The following is a 19728-nucleotide window of genomic DNA, read 5'->3' as shown; positions in this document are numbered from 1 at the left end:
CTGAGAGCGAGTGGCCTACACATGTCCCCAGACCGCAGGGCCCCAGGACCCCTGGGCCAGCCATGGCTGGGTTTTGGCAGGAGACCCATTCTGGTTTTCTGTCTTCCTCGCATTCCCCGGACATGAGAATGAGCTGTGAACAAGAGAACGAGTGAGAAGAGACAGGGCTGGTACTCCTTTCACCAACATAGGCAGACTGAGCAAAGCACAGTGTGTGTGTTCAGTGCACATTATAGTAAAACGTTCTCTGATTCATGAGCCACTGTACAAAGTGTTTTGTTTTAAAACACCATGAGTGCTGACCATTAAACCACATGTTTATCACTTACAGCTGTTTGAATTTTACACCAAATTCCAGCACTGACCTCACAGGCTCAAGACTCCAGCTGTGTTAAACATAAACTGACAGAGATACCAAGAAAGCCTTTGGAAGATGATGTACATGTCAGGATGGCCTGCAGGAGATGAAAAGGACACCTAACGACCTGCATGAGATCCAGCTACCGCTGTCACCCCACCAGCGGACACTGTATATAAACATATACACAAAGGGCCTCTTTATTAACTATTTATAGCTTTCTACCGGGAAAAGTGGAAACCCTTAATGGAATGAAGGCATAGAAGCAAAGCGGTGATCTCTCCAAGTGTAATTCTAAAAGAACCGCTTCAGGTTTTAAAGTGGTGTGAAGATAATCAAGTCTGTGCAGATCTGCACCTCATCCACGTTGCTCACACACCATACGCTCCAGGGGACAGACCAGCAGAGGATCGGGTGGTAACAGCTCATGTAGCTGTGGCCGGTTTGATCTGGTGAGTAAATAGGTGACAACTGAGCTGAACAGGGCAGTAAGGATATGGGCCACAGACCAGGACTTCACAACAGCTGACTGACTGGCGAGAAAACGCGCGTCCGTAGGAAAGAGGGCGCGGGGCCGAGCGGGAGGCAGCCCAAAGGCTGAGAGTGAGCGTGAGGGGGCGCGGGAGGGGCATGAATGAGACTGACTGTACAAAGTTTGGACACGTCTCAGCTCGCGCGCCAAGGCACAAGTCCACAAAGCGGAGAGGAGATTTCGTTATGCTACGTGCGCGTTAGCCCGCACGCCTCATCGTGCTGAATGAAACATTGCGCAGCGCGATTCGCAAGTTATCATTCTGCATTCGATATGATGTGAACTTTTCCAGTTACAGCCTTTGCGAATATTCCGAAGTTTTGATGTTACACTAAGAAAAATCCGTAGCTGTTTTGCGTCGCCATAAGTGAATCTTATACGACGTTAATATAGTCCGGTAATGAACCGACGTGACTTTAAGCCCATCAAACGGAGAAGTGGCTGATATTAGGCTACTTCTCATTTTTCAGAAAAAAATTAAACAAACTAAACTGAACACTGCCACACTGCCGCGCCTGGACTCACCACAGAGCGATGCGATCCTTAGGGTAGTTGAGACGGTCGATGCAACCTTGGAAATACGGCAAAGAATGTTCCGAGTTGCGGCAAACCATGGCCAGGAACACTCTGGGTGCCAGTAGCGGAGACTCCGGGTTCCAGCGCTCCTCCGGGAAATAGCCGAGAGCCGGCCCCACAGTGAGCATCGCTAAGACGGCAGACAACAGAAAGACGAACCAGTGCATGGCAGGACAGAGAACAGGGGGAAATGAGGCGGATAAACGGGAGATAAGTCGAAACGAAATAGCAAACAGAGTTGACGCGACTGGAGACCCCGTTTTCGATTTATTACCAACCGACAAAAATGTAAAAACCCACATCGGGAATTAAAGGGAACGTAGAGGGCAAGTGGTCGGGATACGGCAAATTCCGTTTCTGCCACAAATCAGTTACAGTGGGTTAACGGAGAAACGAATGTAAAGCACAAATCTCAGCGACCGAAAGCCAATTAGAGCGTAAAGTATTAGCAAGATTACTATACATGATCGTATAAAATATATTGGTGTTATGCGCCTTTAATTTAGCCACCTCCCCTTTAAAAACAGCCAGCTGTACGCATAGAATATGCCAGAAAGTTTCAGAGGCAGGGTACAGTGTAACATAATGTAAGATACTTTTAGTTTAGTGTTGCATGTCATAGTGGCGTATCGTCAACATCAAATCTATACTTGTTTGAAGTGATTATTTTCTGGCCATACAATTGTTAACTTTCTCGTTAGCTAATGTTTAAATGTTTAAATTATACCTATGCATTATTTCAGTTTAAATTACATCCAGAAGAGACTGGTTTATTCAACTGAATGTATTATTTTGATTTTACTGATTGGTTTTATTTAGACTGGCGAATTATTCCAGTATTTTTAAATGGTGGCTGCATCACATTTTTATAAGGTACGGTTATTCCACAGGAGCCGTTTATCGCTGTTTAACGTGTGCCTCCTAGTGGAACGATTAGGAATTCACCAGTAGCCTATTCTTTAATTAATTTTTTTAACAAACTTGATATAAAATCTCACCTCTACCTTATATTTTCATTGTTCATTATATCTCATTGTTTAGTTTTGTTCCATTTGGACAGTCCACACAAGAAGCGGCAGATCTGAATCCCATCACCATGTTCACCAGACATCAGCCCTTCAGCACACAATTACATGCGTGAGGGTGAGGTGAGAGTGAGGTGAGGGTGAGGTGAGAGTGAGGTTATGTCTCTGGACCTAATGTTAAGGAGCCTGCCTGCCTCTTTCCTGATCTTGTTAAGCCCAGTTAGAATCGTGTCATCCTGATAAGGAGGAGCAGCACTGAAGACAGAGAGGGTGATAAAAGAAGAATTTGCTAAATTGTACCGGTTCCTTAAAGAGGAGGAAGAAGTCAGAATGATTGCCCTGAAGGTGGAAGAAGAGAAAAAAACAGAAAAATTGCAAGAATGGATAGACCAAGAGATTATTTCTCTTTCCAACAGAGTAGCAGAGGTGCAAGAAAAGATGGAGATTGATAGTGTCACGTTCCTGCAGGTAACAATGTGTGGTTAATGCTGGTGGTCCCAATTATTTAGTTGCATAAAAACTTAAGATATGTTACATTTGAGATGAATCCAAGTCCACATTTGCAAAATAGATGAAAACTGCTGGTTTTGATCCTCTTCAAGTTCTCAGATGTCTTAACAGGGGACTGTGGTAGCTCAGTGGTTAAGGTACTTGTCTAGTAATCAGAAGGTTCAAGTCCCACCACCAGGTTGCTATTGTTGGGTCCTTGAGCAAGACCCTTAACCTTCAATTGCTCAAGTTGTGTTCAGTCAGAATTGTAAGTTGCTTTGGATAAATGCATCAGGTAAATGTAGAGGGATAAGTCAGGTGTTGGAGTGAAATGTACAGAGCTTCTCTACTCATTTCACTTGCTCAAACCATTTGCTTTAGGAATGATGGAAGGCTTTCAGAGCAATTTGGATTAATCTTAATCAAATGATCTTTCTTATTTTTCAGAATTATGATGTTGTACTGCAGAGGTAGTAATTGTCTATAACATATTCCTATAAATCGTATATTCACCAACATGTACCATAATTTGCACACAACAAAAGAGTGAGTGTGCCTGCTGTTAATGTTTCAGAGCAAAGTACACAGTTCCAAATCCAGCGGTGGATGCAGGAGCTCTGATTGGTGTGTCCAACACTTGGGGAATCTGAGATACAGAGTGTGGGAGAAGATAAGGGACATCTGTCCTTACTGTGAGTAATTGTCTGTACTACAGTGTTAAAAACTATCGTAGACATAATGATGAGAACAGAGATCAAACACATATGTGTTATATATGTTATATATGTTGTCTTAAGTATACTTAAGATACTTAAATATCTGCTTTCCTTCTCTTTCTCCCCACAGTTCCCATGGTGCTGGATCCAAACACTGCTCCTGCAGACTTCTCTGTAGCAGATGATTTGGCGTGTGTCAGGAAGTGTGCCCAAGACTGGCCCAACCCTGTTTCCCATTGTGGGAACCGCTTGGTGCTGGGATCTGATGGCTATGTTGACGTTCATTGCTGGGATGTGGAGGTGGCAGAGAGCCAGCACTGGACCCTTGGCGTGTGTCAGCGCTCAGATGCAACAGTCAGTCAAAGGATGTTGACCCCTGAAAATGGCTTTTGGGGTCTCAGCCGTGATGGGAATTCGTTGTTGGGCTCCAGTGAGACCCTAACCATGTTTAGTAAGCCCAGAGCAGTGCAAGTGCAGTTGGGATGGAGTTTAAGTTTCAAGTTTGGTTTATTTGTCACATACATAGTCATACACAGTATAAGTCATACACAGCAGTGAAATGGTTTATTTGACAGGGCAGTGAGCTTCTTGAATGTCAGCAATGGATTCACAATAGCAAGAAGTCCTGTGCCAGCAGGCATAGAGCTGGTTCCATTCTTTATCCCAGGGGATCATCCCCCCGACCTGTGCATTCAGCATGATCATGAAAATAATCCTGGGAAAATGCAGCAAATTCCAATAGTCCTGTACCTCATCCTCATATTTGGTTTGGGGCTAGTGATAATCGCTCTGTTATTTTTATCTGTAATTTAAAGATGGCTTTATGGTGCTTTAAGGTTTTGGGGAAACCAGCTCAGCATTGTGACTTACAGAAACTGTACTCACTCCTCTGTTCTAAGGTCTTTTGTAACAATATAAAAATCAGCAGCTGTATAGGATACTGGCAAAGCTTTCCTTAGCCTACTCATGATCTCAGTGGATTAGGTCCTTTGTCATGTCCAGTACATTCCTCTGCAGGGGTATTACTAGCTCTACATGCTAAATGAAATTCGCTTATTAAACTGGGTACAGCTTCGTTCAGGTGTCTCCAGCTCTGTGTGACCTGACATTTTTAAATGTCAGGGTACAGGACCGTGTAAGCACTGGCAGTGGGCGAAGTGTGGAGAAGATGAACCAGCTTTTTCTCTTAAAGATTACTGACACAGTGAAGAATCAAAAATGACTTAAGAGTTAGGTAGAAGGTTGAGTCAGGTGTTGGAGTGAAATGTGCAGTTTCTCCATGACCAGGACAGAGAAACACTGGCAATTCAGGATGAGTAATGTAATTATATTTTTTATTTTTCAGAATTATGACATTGTGTCAAAACATCTAAACATGCACAGTACTTTGCTTACAACAAAGGAGCTCCTGAGTGTGGCTGTTATTAATGTTTTAGAGCCGAGTACACAATGCCAGATCCAGAGGTGGGTCCTGGAGTTCTGACTGATGTGTCCAAACACCTGGGGAATTTGAGATACAGTGAGTGGGAGAAGATGACTGTCCTTACTGTGAGACAACAAAGATAAAATGTGTATTTGTGTAGACACAGAGATATGAGCAGATATAATGAGATAAATAATAATCCATATATTTTCCTATTCACACCCTGCGATCTCACCCTGTGCCCAACCCTCTCCAGAAGAGGATAAGCCATCAAGTTCTAGAGCCCAACCCTCTGTCTGTGTTGAGGCACTCCAATGAGGAACATCCTATTCCCTCTGGCTTTTGTGGCCTACAAGCTCCTGACCTCTGACCCCTAAAGCTTTTTTGTCTACAGACTTGTGATCTCTGAGACACAGCAGTTCCATTTGATCATGTCCAACTGGTGTTGGACAGGCTGGTGTACCACTTCAGTACTGCCAGCAGGAGGCACCTGAGGACAGTGAGGATTGTAGATAGCTGTGATAACATGCCTTCCAGGATGGAGCTCTTTCCTTTTCTGTCCCCAGATGAGCATCTGTCTCTCCTGCACAATAGTCCTGCTAAAGTGAAAATGGGTCTGGAGGAAAATCACACCTCCCTGGAGGAGCATACCTTCTTGTAGAAGCACATGGCCATAAAGAGCTTTATGTAATGGGCTTTGCTTGTGTGTTTATGACGCTGCAGTCTGGAAAAAAATAATTAGCTGATCTCGAACCACACCCACCCATTGTTCATCTCTGTTGCCATAACAGCAACAGAATTACCAATCACTTCCTGTTTATTTTGTTCTCTCTAAATTCACCAATTAAATTCACCTTTCCCTGAGAGGGCTGGGCAATACTGAATCTAGAAGTTTACAACACTTTCACTTTACCTTCAGGTTTATTTCTGAAGTGTAGAGAGAACTTTAAATCAGAATTGAATCTTCTCTTAACTTATCTCAGTTTTTCTGTTCTTTTTTTTTTTTGCATCTGCTATTATTTCCTGCGCATTGTCCATGGCTTCCTCATTGGAAGACGATCTCTCCTGTCCGATATGTTGTGAACTGTATCAGGAGCCACAGTTGCTTTGCTGCCGACACACTTTCTGCTGTCGCTGTCTCCACAGACACTGGTAGGCCAGCTCTGCGCATACCTGTCCAGTATGTCGGCAGGCAAGCCCGCAGAAACCAGTGACCAATCTGGCACTGAGGAACACGTGCGAGACCTACCTGAGAAAGAAGCAGAAAGGACATAATGGACAAGACAAATGTCCTCAACATGGAAAAACAATCCTGTTGTTTTGTAAGACAGATGAAAAAGCCATATGTTCAGAATGCAGGAAACAGAGACACAGCACTCACAAATTACAGCCTCTGACAGGCTGTACATCAACGCAAGGTGAGAGAGAGAGAGAGCGAGAGCGCAAGTGTGTGTGTGAGAGTGAGTGAGTGAGTAAGAGAGAATTTACTAAGGCACACTGAAGGCACAATCAAACTTTATCGTAAGTCTAAGGGGTTTGTGACAGTAATGAAGATGAACAAATAGAGCAATACCAATACTTAAAAAATGCCCATTCAGTCTTTTAAAGGATGTGCTTCACATCACTGGCTATGGAAGTGGCTTATCCATTACCCAGTCTACGCTACCATTTTACAAATAAGGACCATCACTTCTTAAGAATACGTGTAATTATATGCTTTCTGTAATCTGAAATACATAAACTCAAGTAAATAAAAAATGGAAACATTTTCACTGTCATCAGACATACAGTAGAAACACAGGAGAAAGGTCTAGAGGACTGGGTACTCTGCAGCATAGCCATCAGTAATGTTTAAATCTGTTTCTTTTCTTATGTAGTTTATACCTGCATTCTGTAACCTTAGTAAACAAAGCAATTATAAAAGGTTACTAGATTACATACTTTAAGATATTGTAATTATAGAAGGTTATTACATTATGTACCTTAAGATATTGTAATTATAGAACGTTATTAGGTTACGTATTTAAGCTATTGTAATTATAGAACGTTATTAGGTTACGTATTTAAGATATTGTAATTATAAAACATTATTAGGTTACGTATTTAAGATATTGTAATTATAGAACGTTATTAGGTTATGTATTTAAGATATTGTAATTATAGAACAGGAGCAGATGCAAGGGATTCATTATCAAAGTATCGGGAGTGGGATGCATGCAGTGTGTGTGACTGAGTGAGTGGGCGTGTCCCTCCCTCTGGGTGTCGAGCGCACGTGACAATGTGTCAACAGATGTAACCAGTAAGTATTGGTAACCAGTGACCAGCGCAGACCAAACGGGCCAAAAGTGATCAGTTTCTTGGTTTTATTAAATCTTGGTTTTATTAAACTTTTTCAGATCAGAGTGTGGGGATTAAGTTCTTGTAGGCACCTGCAGAAAGTGGAGTTGTGTAATTTGGTATCATTGACTGTGGTATCAAAGACAAATCCAAAATCAGAGTCAATAAAGACATTGCACTCACACTTGAGAAATCTATTTACCTGGGACTAACAAACAACCATACACAAGACACAGGTGAGCGCAGCAAGGTGCAGGAATAAGAAAGGCCTAAGGCTGAAGAAAAGAACAGAAACAAAACAAAAGCTGTTGCCATGGGAACCATAATACCAGATGGGTGAAGCTGTGACAAGTATATGCATAACTACACATAACTAAGAGCTCTAAGGTTGCACACATGCAAAAATCTCATCATGTGTCTCCAGGGCCACATGAGTGAGGCTCTACGTTCCGCTGAGAAAGCTCTGGAAGCTCTACACAACGGCACTGCCCTGAATGCTCAAATCGCCAAATACATTCAAGTAAGGCAACAAAATCACCATTTACCTTTATTTCATACAAGAAGGACTGTGCCAGTTTGTGGACGTGCACATAAAACACACACCCTCCTTTATGTCTTCTTGTTTTCTTCTTCTGTCCCTTCCTTTATTTTCTTTGTTCATGATATTCCTCTGTTAATCTCAGGCTCAACATGCAGAGAAGCTGATTACAGAGGAGTTTAAAAAAATTCACAAGTTCCTTTGAGAGGAGGAGGTAGCCAGAGTAGCTGCACTGAAGAAAGAAGAGGAGAGGAAAAGAGAAGCTGGAAGTGATGGTCAGACGCTCTCGGATAAAGTGAGAGAGGTGGAACAAAACATGGAGAAGGACGGGACCACATTCCTCAAGGTAATAGCAGCAAGACTGGTAGGGACGGGACAATAAACCCTGGGGTTGATATATCGTGATACACAACCTTTCTTGATTTAACAGCATACACAGGCTCAACTATTAAAAAATGCACCAATGTCACAGCACATGAAGCATATAAGAATAATTCAAAGATAATAAAATATAGCTACTTATCATGAGACAAGTACAAATTGTCACGATACGGCCCCTCCCTCCTCAAACGTCTGTGTGTGCGTGTGAGTGTGTGTGTGTGTGTGTTCATTAGTCTGTAGTGCCACGCCCTCTCGTGTTGTCCACCTGATCCTTGTTGTGTGTAATGGTCACACAACACACAACTGAGTGTGTATATATGTCTCGTGTGTTGTCGTAGGTTTGTCGGTGTTTGATGTAATATAGCATGTTTGCTAAGTGTAGGTGTTTTGTGTTATTAAAACGTTTGTTTCAACGTGCCTCGTCCCCGCATCCTGCTTAAGCCTCGTAGCGTCACACAAATACAGTCTGATTATTGCAGAACTTGAAAAGTTCAAAATGTTGAATCAGTTGTTGGTCTTAATTGGTTGCTGAATCATGAGACATATATTAGAATGCATATGCAATGATTAAGATAGTCTTGAATAGTACAGTTCAGACTGTGTAATAATGGTTGTATGATTGTAATGGTAAAGCTCTCTTGAAAGCATACCTAGGTTTGTAAGAGCAGACCATGACTTCAGTAGGGGCTGGAACAGAAGTGACTAGTTGTTGGAGGGTGGGGGCAATATTCATCATGAGGAAAATGGGGAACTTTGGGAATATAAACAGGGAGAGATGAGAGCTGAAGTTATAACAGCCGTTATTCCACAAGTTCATGTAATGTCAGAGCTGTCCTCCATTTCTTTGGGCTGTTTTTATAAACACTATCACAAAGCTGCTTTACAGGGATTTTGTGGTATGTATCTTGTATAAATTATTTTCTTGTTTTTCAGAATTCTGACATCATAATGCAGAGGTACCTTATTTATTTATTTATTTTTTACCTAAGGCATATACACAAACATATGCCAGTTTGTTCACAAGATTTCCTGAGTTCTTGTATGTATGTATGTATGTGTGTGTTTTTCAGAGCTCAGTACACAGTGCCAGGTTCAGAGCTGGGTTCTGAAGCCCTGATCAATGTGGCTGAGCATGTGGGGAATTTGGGTTACAAAGTCTGGGTGCAGATGACAGATAACTTCCATTACTGTGAGTAACGACTGGTTTGAGCTGGATTAGATATACCTGTAGTGGGATCTGTGCAGAAAAGTAAGTTTTTCCCCACAGACAGCCTGAATGGAAACACTTAGACAATAGCACAGGATCCAGAGGAGCTGTCTCGCATAGTAGCTGTCTCGCATAGTAGCTGTCATGGCTTGACCTGTGCCCCACATGCTCACTGTTTTCTTTTGTGCTGGATGGCTTTAACCAGACCCAGCCTGGCTGGAGCTGCTTTACACCACACACTGAAATTGGTGGTTAAGCCTGGAAGATCTGGAAGCTTCAGGAGACATGTCATGTGCGGACAGTGTGCCTGCCTGATGCCAGGAGACAACCCTCCCCACCCCAAAAAAAACAAAACAAAAAACAAAATCTCAATAGCTCAGCACTGGATAAGGGAGGTGTCTGTGTCTGGCCCCTCCCTCTTTCTCACCACAGATCCTGTGGTCCTGGACCCAAACACTGCTCCTGCAGATTTCTCCATAGCGGATGACTTGGCGTGTGTCAGGAAGTGCGCCTTTGACCGACCTATACCTGCTTCCCTGCGCAGAAACCGCCTGGTGCTGGGATTTGACGGGTATGTTGATGGCATTTACTGCTGGGTTGTGGAGGTGGGAGACTGTAAGCACTGGACCCTCGGCGTGTGTCAGCGCTCAGCTGTGACAGGTCTCGTACAACCTTTGACCCCTGAGAAGGGCTTTTGGGGTCTCAGCCAGAAAGGTGATTGCTACAGGCTCCTGACTTCCAGGGCAAGCTCCTTCCGGATAAGCAGGAAGCCGAGAGCAGTTCACATTCATGTGGGTTGGCAGTACTCCCTGGACAAGCTGGACATATGCAGGGTGGTGAGCTTTCTAGATGCCAGTGACAATTCCTTAACTGCATATTTTTCTGGGTTGCCCACTGGGGTAGCGCTGTTTCCCTTTCTGATTCCTGAGGAATGTTTTGCTCACTTGCGCATTGCTCCCGTTAACACGGTCCTGACCATGGTGGAAAATATCCCTATGGAGGATAAACAAAGTGAGATCCTTGTTTATCTTGTTTATCTTTTTACGCTAGCGGCTTTGATATGTACATCAGCTAAAATTAGTCAGCTAAAATTAGAATCACAATTTAACATTAATTTTTAAACACTTCCTTTTTAAATGCTTATATGTGTGTACATGTGGGTTGCAAAAAGATTATTTACTTTTATATGTTTTCAAAAATTGTAAATGCAAAAAATATATACATTATATATATATATATATATATATATATATATATATATATATATATATATATATATATATATATATATATATATGTATGTATGTATGTATGCATGTATGTGTGTGTGTGTGTGTGTGTGTGTGTGTGTGTGTGTGTGTTAAATAGGGTCCATCATGAAAAACACATACATTATACATTATGTTTTATATGTTATGTTTAATATATTATAATATGTTTTGGTGACACCAGCAAAGGAGAGAGGATTGAGCCAAGGCAGACAGGAGACCCTAGAGCCATACACACACACACACACACACACACACACACACTGGCCGACTTTTGCCCTTGCATGATCTGTCTTGTGCTACTGATTCCACCACTAGAATATACATACAAACTTTTTTTCACCTTTTAATTTCACACAAAGATAATTAAATATTATTTCTCAAAATTCTGAAGGAATTGTTTATTGAATGAATGATTAACTGCTAAGCACAAAAATCAACCTGTGCAGGGTCCAAACTTAAACAGAACATTTAGACATTTTTTGAGATGATTGCAAGCTGGGGTTTGAATGGCCAAACTACTAACTCATGTTTGTGAATACTGGCTGTGGTGGTGAACCAGTATCTGAATGCAGATATTCGAAGGACTTTTGTTTGTTGCTTATACAGAAAGTCACTAAACTAGGCTGCATATGTTGGGTGACTAAAACGTATATATGTAACATTTACACTATATGTAGCTACACATATTAACACAAGATCAAAACATGTAGTGACAAGGGTTTAGCGTAATTTGGTCCAAAAGGTAAACCAGGGTCTGCACAAGTCAGGGACCTCAACTTTTACCACACAACTACAGGTGAAGTGTATGTGAGAGAAACAGACAATCAACTGACAGAGAGGGGAGACAGAAATGAAGTAAGACTTACAAAAGATAGGAGAATAACCTGAACCTCTTGTACTTGGACTAAGTAACAGCAAGCTTACCATACATGCTACACACACCAAGACTTCATAAAGAGGGGCCTTTGTGTAGCTGTTATATAGGTTGAGCCACCTGAGGGAGCTCAGTCTAAGGAGCCCTGATTAGCTCAAGACTTTTAATATACAGTTGGTTAGTAGCTGGCATTTCAAGCCCATGGCCACCAGAGGGAGGCCACGGGCTGGAAATGCCAGCTACTAACCAATTGTATATTAAAAGTTGATGCTAAAAATGGCTCATTTTATTGTACATGCCCTGAATTCTGAGTCAGATGCTGCTTAAGGCTTTAACATTTAGCTCTTTTTGGGACCTAAAAAATGTGTTCGGCTGGGATTTCTAACATGCCATAAATTACATATTATGGCTGTCCTTTCATGTTGACATTTGCTTTCTACAGTCACCATACACAATTGTTAGTGGTCCTGTGAGTAAGTCTAATACATTTGTTAATAGCTGTTATGTACCTGTGTTCACTTTCAGGTTTAAATCATGATACCACACTCCAGCCACTCCACACTTATATATTCCAGCATCCTGTAATTCTAGTTGCTTGATGTTCACTATAATACCTTCAAGAAGAACAGCTAGAGCAAATCTCTCGTTATAAACCCATTTGCTCCATGTTGGGGTCTGACTATAAATCACATATTCACATTTGTTTAGAGACTTCCATTTACAAAAGTAAATGTTGCCAGGCATTGTAAACATCCCACTCATGCATGAAATCATAAGACGTCCTCCTTGGTAGCCGGTCACAAAGCAGTTTACTGAACCTGTCAATCACATTTAATTACATTTATCTACAGAACTGCACCAAAACAAGTCTGGCAGATTGCTAACTGCTTTCTAGATAAGACCTTATTTTGAAGTAGAATCTCTGACCTAAAATTAGGTAAAATGCGAAGATGAGGAGAATCTTCATCCTAAAAAAAATCAGATTCCAATTCACTGTTTACACAAAGTTTAATCCACAATGTTCCTGGGTGACTTTGTGTGTGTGTCTGTTGGTTCTCTCTGGTGTGAGTGTTTCCTCTTTCTCTGGCATGTGTTGGCTATGCCCACAACCCCACCAACCACATTCAGAGAAATGTAACCACAAAGATCAGAAAAAACATGGCCTGATGTACACATGACGTATATCGTGAGCTTCTCTCTTTCTATCTCTCCTTCCGTTTCTCTCTCTCTCTCTCTCTCTCTCTCTCTCTCTCTCTCTGTCTATCTCTTCCATCTGGTGTCAGACATATTGTCTTTCAATTCAAAATGACTATTTAAAAGCAGCTGCTTTGTGTTTTGTGAAAATTGCTATAGCGCAGTGTGCAGAGTTCTTGCATATCATATGGTAAACATTGAATTTCATTATAAATGTTTTAATTATCAAATAAAGACCTGATATACAATTCTCTCCAATCCAATTCAGAGGAAATCTCAGTATCCAAACTGAGATAACTACTAAGGTAACTACAGAAAACTGATTTACTACAATGTTACATGCGTTCCCCACCAATGGTCAGTTGTGTTTGATGGTTCTTCACAGCATCACTGCTGTTATGGCTCAGTCTAAGTTAACTCTAAGTTGCATGTGTGTAGTCCCAGGTGAACACAAAGAGGAAAACATATACAGCTGATCCCAAAATAAATTAACATAAAACAAACACTTGCTTAGAATGTATGTGTGCTTCAAATAGCCTTGCTTTGCCCACCGTTACACCCATCTCTCACTTCCCTTTATAACACACTGAAAAAACACAAGATGGCGTTTTACTTGTCATGTGCTCAAAAGCGGTTTAATGACAACAATAAGCAACAGGAAAAAGCATCAAAGAAGGAAAATAGGAGGGGATGACTAATCACAGCACATAACAGAAGGTTGATTACTAGAAATCAGTACAACCAACAGCTGAAAGAAAACGCAACAAACCCAGATGAGCCACTCACACAAATCCACAGCCCAAAACACTACCTAAGACAGTTACAGTTGAATATTTAGGCTTCTTAACTCATTACAGCTGTGGGTAGGCACACACAGTTAGGAAGCCTAACTGTGCCCTCCCCACCTCGCTCTCTCAGGGCCAAGAGCAGATTGCACAATATGTAAAATAGCTCAGTGGTTTCCTAGAATACAGGTTATTCTAGTGCTAATGCAGTAACTTATGTACTGCTAACCATTTCATTTCAGAACAAAATCAAGCATGCTTAATGTTGAGGTTAAGGCTCTGGTAGACTGAATCTGATTGGTTGATGTTGGGCTTTAGGTTCTGGTAGACTGAATCTCAAGTTCAAGTTCAAGTTTGGTTCATGTTTGTTTTATTTGTCACATACATAGTCATACACAGTATAACTCGTAGTGAAATGGTTGAGAGTGCTCTGTCCAAACTGAGGAAAAAGAAAACATGGGTGCATAGAGAAATATATATTCTATATATGTACAAAAATATATTAACAATGTTTGTACAATATATGTATATTATGTTTATATACACAATGTACAATGTATATGGTTGTGTATATATGTATGTACACAAAGTACAGGATGTACAGATCCATCTTGTAGAATTACATATTTACAGTTTTTATGTTACATGGTGGTAATCTGATTGGATGATGTTTGGTTTTAGGCTGTGGTAGACTGGACCCATGATAATGTTCTGATTCTCAGGCAGATCATTTACATAATCACCATCAGTCTGAAAGCACAACACCACACACAGCAATTAGGAGAGTGACAGAGTACACATGAAAATAAAATGATCATCTTGAAACAAGTATTTGAATCATACAGCAAAACCTGCTACAAAAATGCTCTATGTGAAAATAAATATCTTCTTATAAATGTGCATTTCCCCTTCAGTCTGACCATCAGAAGATATTGGTGTTGTAAAGTGCTTTCAACACCAATGGTACCTGGGAGTTCAGATATGTGGAATGTATTGGTTGTGGATCGTGTTTCATGTAATTAACATACTGTAAAGATCATCTTCATTAGTTTGTCTTTATTTCACAGATTACACCATACCCTGTAAATAAACGTTAATTAACCAACTATGGACTAGCTAGGCCATTACTAATACACTGTGAAAAGATCTTAACTAGAATACTGTAGAACACAGGGATAATTGCTGATGCCTAGAAGTACAAAATACATAAGGTCTATCTTAAACAATAATAAGTGCAATAAACAATAAGTGCTAGAGTTTGTTAAACAACATAAACAATACCCTACAATAAGTATTAAATTAGTCAGTCAATATGGGAGTAGTGTCAGTTGTCCTTTAAATATTCTGCAAATAGCTGGGTCTTCAGTCTGTGCAGTGCTATGATCTTTTTTTCTATTTATGAGGTGGAGTCGTTCAGATGAATTGTAATTATGGACATTGGATTATTTTTCTTTTTTTAAACATGGTATTTTGCAGTAGCAATTCATATTTCATGTTTTTCATATTAATCAGTCATCACTCCGTGGAGTTCCATGAAAATGGACTTAGAAATGCAGGAAAAAATAAATGAATAATTTTAAAGTACAAATCATTGAACAGATGCTCTAATTCAGATCAATCAGAAAACATTTACAAGGGGCAGTGGTAGCTCAGTGGTTGAGGTACTTGACTAATTGTTAGAAGGCTGTTAGTTCAAGTCCCACCACCACATTGCTACTGTTAAGGGCCCCTGAGCAAGGCCCTTAACCCTCAAGTTGTCTTCTGTCAAATTATGTCTTTTTGTATAAAAAGCATCAGCTAAATACTTTAAATGTACATTACTCTCATATTTTCAAATATAAATTCAACACATATATCATGTTACAATGAAACTTACATGATATGCCTTGTTAAAAAGAGCCTACCTTCCCTTATTGTGGTTAGAATTTAGAACTTGTATGCAAAATGCATAGAGATACATCATGTTAAGGTTGTATGGCATCAAGTACTATATGACTGCTAATCTAAGTCATATTCCTACAAATACAACAAGGGCATGGCATCATCTACAGTACCTTGCAGAAGAGTTTGCTGCTTTAATTGAATGTGAGGTTGCTCTTGAGTTTTTGTAAGAAGACCTTTATCTTTGCAAAAGATGGTGTAGAGTACAACATTTAGCCAATTAATTCTGGCCCAGATGGAAGGAGTATCTGTTAAATCTGCAACAAATATGACACAAGACACACAGAAACGTGAAGAGCAATGATACAGTGAGTAAGATGTGTAAGATGACACTGCACCACAAAATAAGCGGAAGTTGGCCAAGGTCACCAAAGTGTACTCCGGTGAAGATGGGTATGTGAGAAGGCTGCAATTGTTGATCAGTGACTATGCATTAGATGAAAAAGAAAAGTGATTCACCAAGTCAACCTACCTAGAGGCCTATCCACAAGACCATTTCCCTGCGTGAAGCTGAGTAATGCAGCCCTGCTGTTTCTCAACCTTACATGTTCTAGGTCTTCTATTACCCTTATTTGAATCTTATACTTTTCAAGTTCTCAAGTGATTTGGTGAGAGTGTATCTGACAACACAGTGAGTTATGAAGTTAAGCCTTTCTTGCTGAGTTAAAGTATAATAATGTTAATAAAAATAATTGCATAAAAATAAAAACATAGTTTAAGAACATGTTCATAGGAAGAGGACATGTCTAGTGTTGTAGAAGAACCATGATAGAATTGTTCCATGTTGTGATCAGGTTATTATTACTGGGGACGCATTCTGTATTGCCACGAGGGGCAGAGCATTTTTTTTGTGTTCTGGTGAAGAACATTTTCAGTTGAAATAATGTTTGACGAGTTGCAGAGGGACGTTTATCTGTTTTATGTTATAACTTATTAGGTATGCTAGTGAGCTAGCTAACAGCTAATATGCTAGCTAATATTTCAGTGAACGCTTGAGCTAATTATCGCTTAACAGTGTATAGCCTATTGTAAAGTACATTTTGTGGTGTGCGATCTGTTTTAATAGTTATTCTCTGTGAGAATATTTTCTGTATTGCACTAAACTATTTTATGATTTTTCTATTTTATTTATATAGTTCTTAGAGATGTGTTGAAATATTGGTAGTCCAGGTTGGTAGTTGAGTTGTTCGTTTAAGCACCGAGGTTGGCAATTTCTTTGCAGACATTTCGTCCCCATTTGAGGAGACATCATCAGTGCAAATGGGATTGTGTTAGTTGATCCAAATGTTCGCCTTTCAATAGAGTTTGGGTGATGTAATCCAGCATTAATGTTGTTTGTTTGAATTACGTGTGTGGTGGTCTGATTTGGAGTTGTCTGACTGGCTGATTCGGCGGAATCGTTACTGTGACATAGCCTGCCTTCATATGAGCTGATTGGTTTATGTCGTGCGCTACCTATTTGCGCTCACATTGGCTCAGTTTGGTCACTATCTTTAGAAGTGCTGTTGCGTTGTTTTCTCATTCTCAGTGGCTGGTAGATTGGATCTATATCAATACAGTTGTTTGTTGATTTTTCTGTGGAGAACCAGGCCTTGAGGAATTCACTCACAGTCTTCATAAATGGATATGAGAGATATCAGGTCATGTCTTTTGATAGCCAGGGAGTGTTCGTGTATCCTGGTTGACATCCTCCTTCCTGTTTGTCCAACGTAATTCTTCTCGCAGTTGTTCCATTGAATATTACATATGATATTTGTCCTCTGACTTGTTTTTTTGGTTTGGACAAAATCTGTCTCAGAGTTGCAGTTGGTTTGTGAGCCACTGCAATTCCATGTTGTCTCAGTAGTCTTGCTGTCATTTCTGAAATGTCTTGAACGTAATGAATGGTGACTCGCCTCGTTGTTGTCTTGTCATTTTCTTGCTTGTGTTCTTTATATGTGCGCACCTCTGATGGAAACTGCAGCACAGCCATAACCTAGGATTTATTTGTGGACGTACGATCTTCTCAGGTTTTTGCATTATATCTTCGGCAGTCATCCCATTGGTGATCCTTTGAGTTGTTCATAGATTTCTCCTCAAATTTGAAGTAGGTGGCTAGGCATAATTGGAGGATTTTGCATATGCTTTCTGGTGTGAGTGGTCCTCTTGGTAGATGTTCATTATCCAACTTGAGTTTGAGATCTATGGATGTGAATAGTGCAGTAACATCAAATGATAACATTGTTTTATCTTCATCTATTTGTTTATGGAATTTTGGGAACCATCGATCAGATGCTTCAGACGTTTCCACATTTCTTTTGTCAGGTTGTAAGTAGGTGTAATGGGAAGTGATAATCAGTCTTTGCAGATGCATCAATAGGTGAATGTAGTCTGTAGGAGTTGTTTGGCCTTTTCTATGTAGTCAGCTTTATCCAGTATAACTGTCATGCAATCTTTGTCTGTGTGTAGGATGACGATAATTTTATCTGCTTTGAAGGACTTGATTGCCTTTTCTTCTTGTTTCATGAAGGTGCTGGGGTTTTGTTTACATGTTAGTACTGGAACAATCATTTGTTGTATTTGTTGCTGGGTCTCTTCACTGGGGTCTTTTGATTTGAACGCATTCTCTAGACTGGCTAGGAATTTTCTTATTGATGCATCTTTATGCTTGAAGTTGAGTCTCTTTATTAGGACTTGTTGTTGATCGTCTGTAAATAGTTGGTTAGACAAAATTTTAATCCATGCTGTTCATTGTTGCAGCAGTTGTTAGCTACTAACCATGACAACTTATTTTGCAGTGTAGTGTTTTTCTTCTCTCTTGTGTTAACTACTCTATGTTCGATTGCTAAGTTCAAATCATGCATCAATTCTGGACCAATGATATTGGTGCATAGAAGCCTATGTTCCATTAGGCAGTTGTGGTACTTTTTCAAGCGACTATGGGAGTCTGATATCATCAGGTGAACCATGTGTTTTCCGTTTTGTCTTGTTATTGTCCATGCAGATGGGTGGTTGAGTGGTGGTCTGTAACTGACACTTTGAGCAAGTATGTTTTATCGCAAACATTCATGCAGAAATAATAATTGCTCATGCATGCAATTATATAGTTCTCATGGCATGTTTGCAGGCATGGTTGACGGCATGGATGTGCAAAATAAATGCCTGTAATCAGGAACACCTTGTGTTCATGACTTAACTGGAGGGGAGCTAATGGAAGCTACAGCCACTCCTAGCATCCTGTCTCTATGGTAACCTTGTCTCGTATCTATGTTTTGCTTTGCTTCCTGGTTTTGGTTCTGTTGCCAATTCAAAATATTACAAATAATTTTGCTGTACTGTATGGAGAATTAAGCCTGTGGAAAGCAAGCATAGAGGCCGACTTCAAGCCAAGCATACGTCTACAGCAAGTGCGGGATTTACAAAGGAGGTGCCCTGTCCCTGCTGCTGTTCTGCATAGGCCTGAACCCCCTCAGTGAAATCATCAACAAGAGTGGCTACAGGAGTGAATGAGACATCGACTCACTAATCCATTTTACCAGGATATACAACAACAACATTGGAATGCCATTCGGACTGGATAAGTGGTTGGAGAGGCAAAATAACTAGAACTGAGGGGATTATACTACCAGAAGGTAGCATAATGTATGCTGAGGGCAGCTACAAGTGCCTTGGAATCCCACAGGCAAATGGGAACCATGAAGGAAAGCCAAATATGTAAAAAGAGTGAGGCAAGTCCTGAGAAGTCAGCTGAATGGGAAGATTCTGGCTATCAAAAACTATGCCATACCAGTCAAAACATACCCTGCTGTCAAAATAAAATGCAATCCCAACTGATAGGAACAAGGAATATGAAAAGCTTGAGAAATAGCAAGGGTTGCGAGAAGAGCTAGAAAAGATGTGGAAAGTGAAGGAAACTGTGGTTCCTATAGTAATTGGTGCACTAGATGCTATTACCCCCAAACTCAGAGAATGGCTCAGGCAGATCCCGGGAAAAAACAACATCTGAGATATCCATCTATAAGAGTGCAGTCTTGGGAATAGCTAAGATACTACACAGGACCCTCAAGTCCCTAGGCTTCTGGTAGAGGGTCTGAATTTGAAG

At 40.5% G+C, this 19728-nt stretch overlaps 3 protein-coding genes across 5 annotated transcripts in view; 2 read left to right on the top strand and 1 right to left on the bottom strand.

Annotated features, from left to right (window-relative positions):
• Window positions 1-1768, bottom strand: part of colgalt1b (collagen beta(1-O)galactosyltransferase 1b) — a 13488-nt gene extending 11720 nt beyond the window's left edge. The window contains exons 1-2 of one of the 2 annotated variants that reach the window (XM_081701366.1): window positions 1416-1768; window positions 20-133 (exon numbers count right to left, since the gene is read on the bottom strand). In XM_081701366.1, coding sequence (XP_081557492.1) covers window positions 20-133; window positions 1416-1768 — 467 coding nt within the window. The remainder of the gene's footprint in view (window positions 1-19; window positions 134-1415) is intronic. The other variant, XM_027018860.3, reaches the window with a different exon arrangement.
• Window positions 1769-2661: 893 nt separating this feature from the next.
• LOC113582855 (nuclear factor 7, ovary-like) lies at window positions 2662-7839 on the top strand. Its single transcript, XM_081701423.1, has 5 exons — window positions 2662-2959; window positions 3555-3672; window positions 3827-5017; window positions 5133-5215; window positions 6266-7839. Exons 1-3 carry the CDS (start codon window positions 2822-2824, stop codon window positions 4252-4254), a joined length of 684 nt encoding a protein of 227 aa, XP_081557549.1. The 5' UTR covers window positions 2662-2821; the 3' UTR covers window positions 4255-5017; window positions 5133-5215; window positions 6266-7839.
• A 326-nt stretch (window positions 7840-8165) lies between these two features.
• LOC113582861 (erythroid membrane-associated protein-like) lies at window positions 8166-10778 on the top strand. 2 transcript variants are annotated; one of them, XM_081701416.1, is made up of 4 exons: window positions 8166-8340; window positions 9309-9331; window positions 9446-9564; window positions 10015-10778. In XM_081701416.1, exons 1-4 carry the CDS (start codon window positions 8311-8313, stop codon window positions 10701-10703), a joined length of 861 nt encoding a protein of 286 aa, XP_081557542.1. In that variant the 5' UTR covers window positions 8166-8310; the 3' UTR covers window positions 10704-10778. The 2 variants fall into 2 exon arrangements, with proteins under 2 accessions (XP_081557542.1, XP_081557541.1); XM_081701415.1 differs by lacking the exon at window positions 8166-8340 and having other exon boundaries at window positions 9307-9331; window positions 9446-10778.
• Window positions 10779-19728: the final 8950 nt, after the last annotated feature.

Source organism: Electrophorus electricus, chromosome 18 (genome assembly GCF_041902795.1).
Source record: "Electrophorus electricus isolate QZ-2024a chromosome 18, ASM4190279v1, whole genome shotgun sequence".
Classification (NCBI taxonomy): Eukaryota; Metazoa; Chordata; class Actinopteri; order Gymnotiformes; family Gymnotidae; genus Electrophorus; species Electrophorus electricus.
Note: the sequence above shows the minus strand (reverse complement) of the source record. Positions and strands in the feature narration are given on the sequence as shown.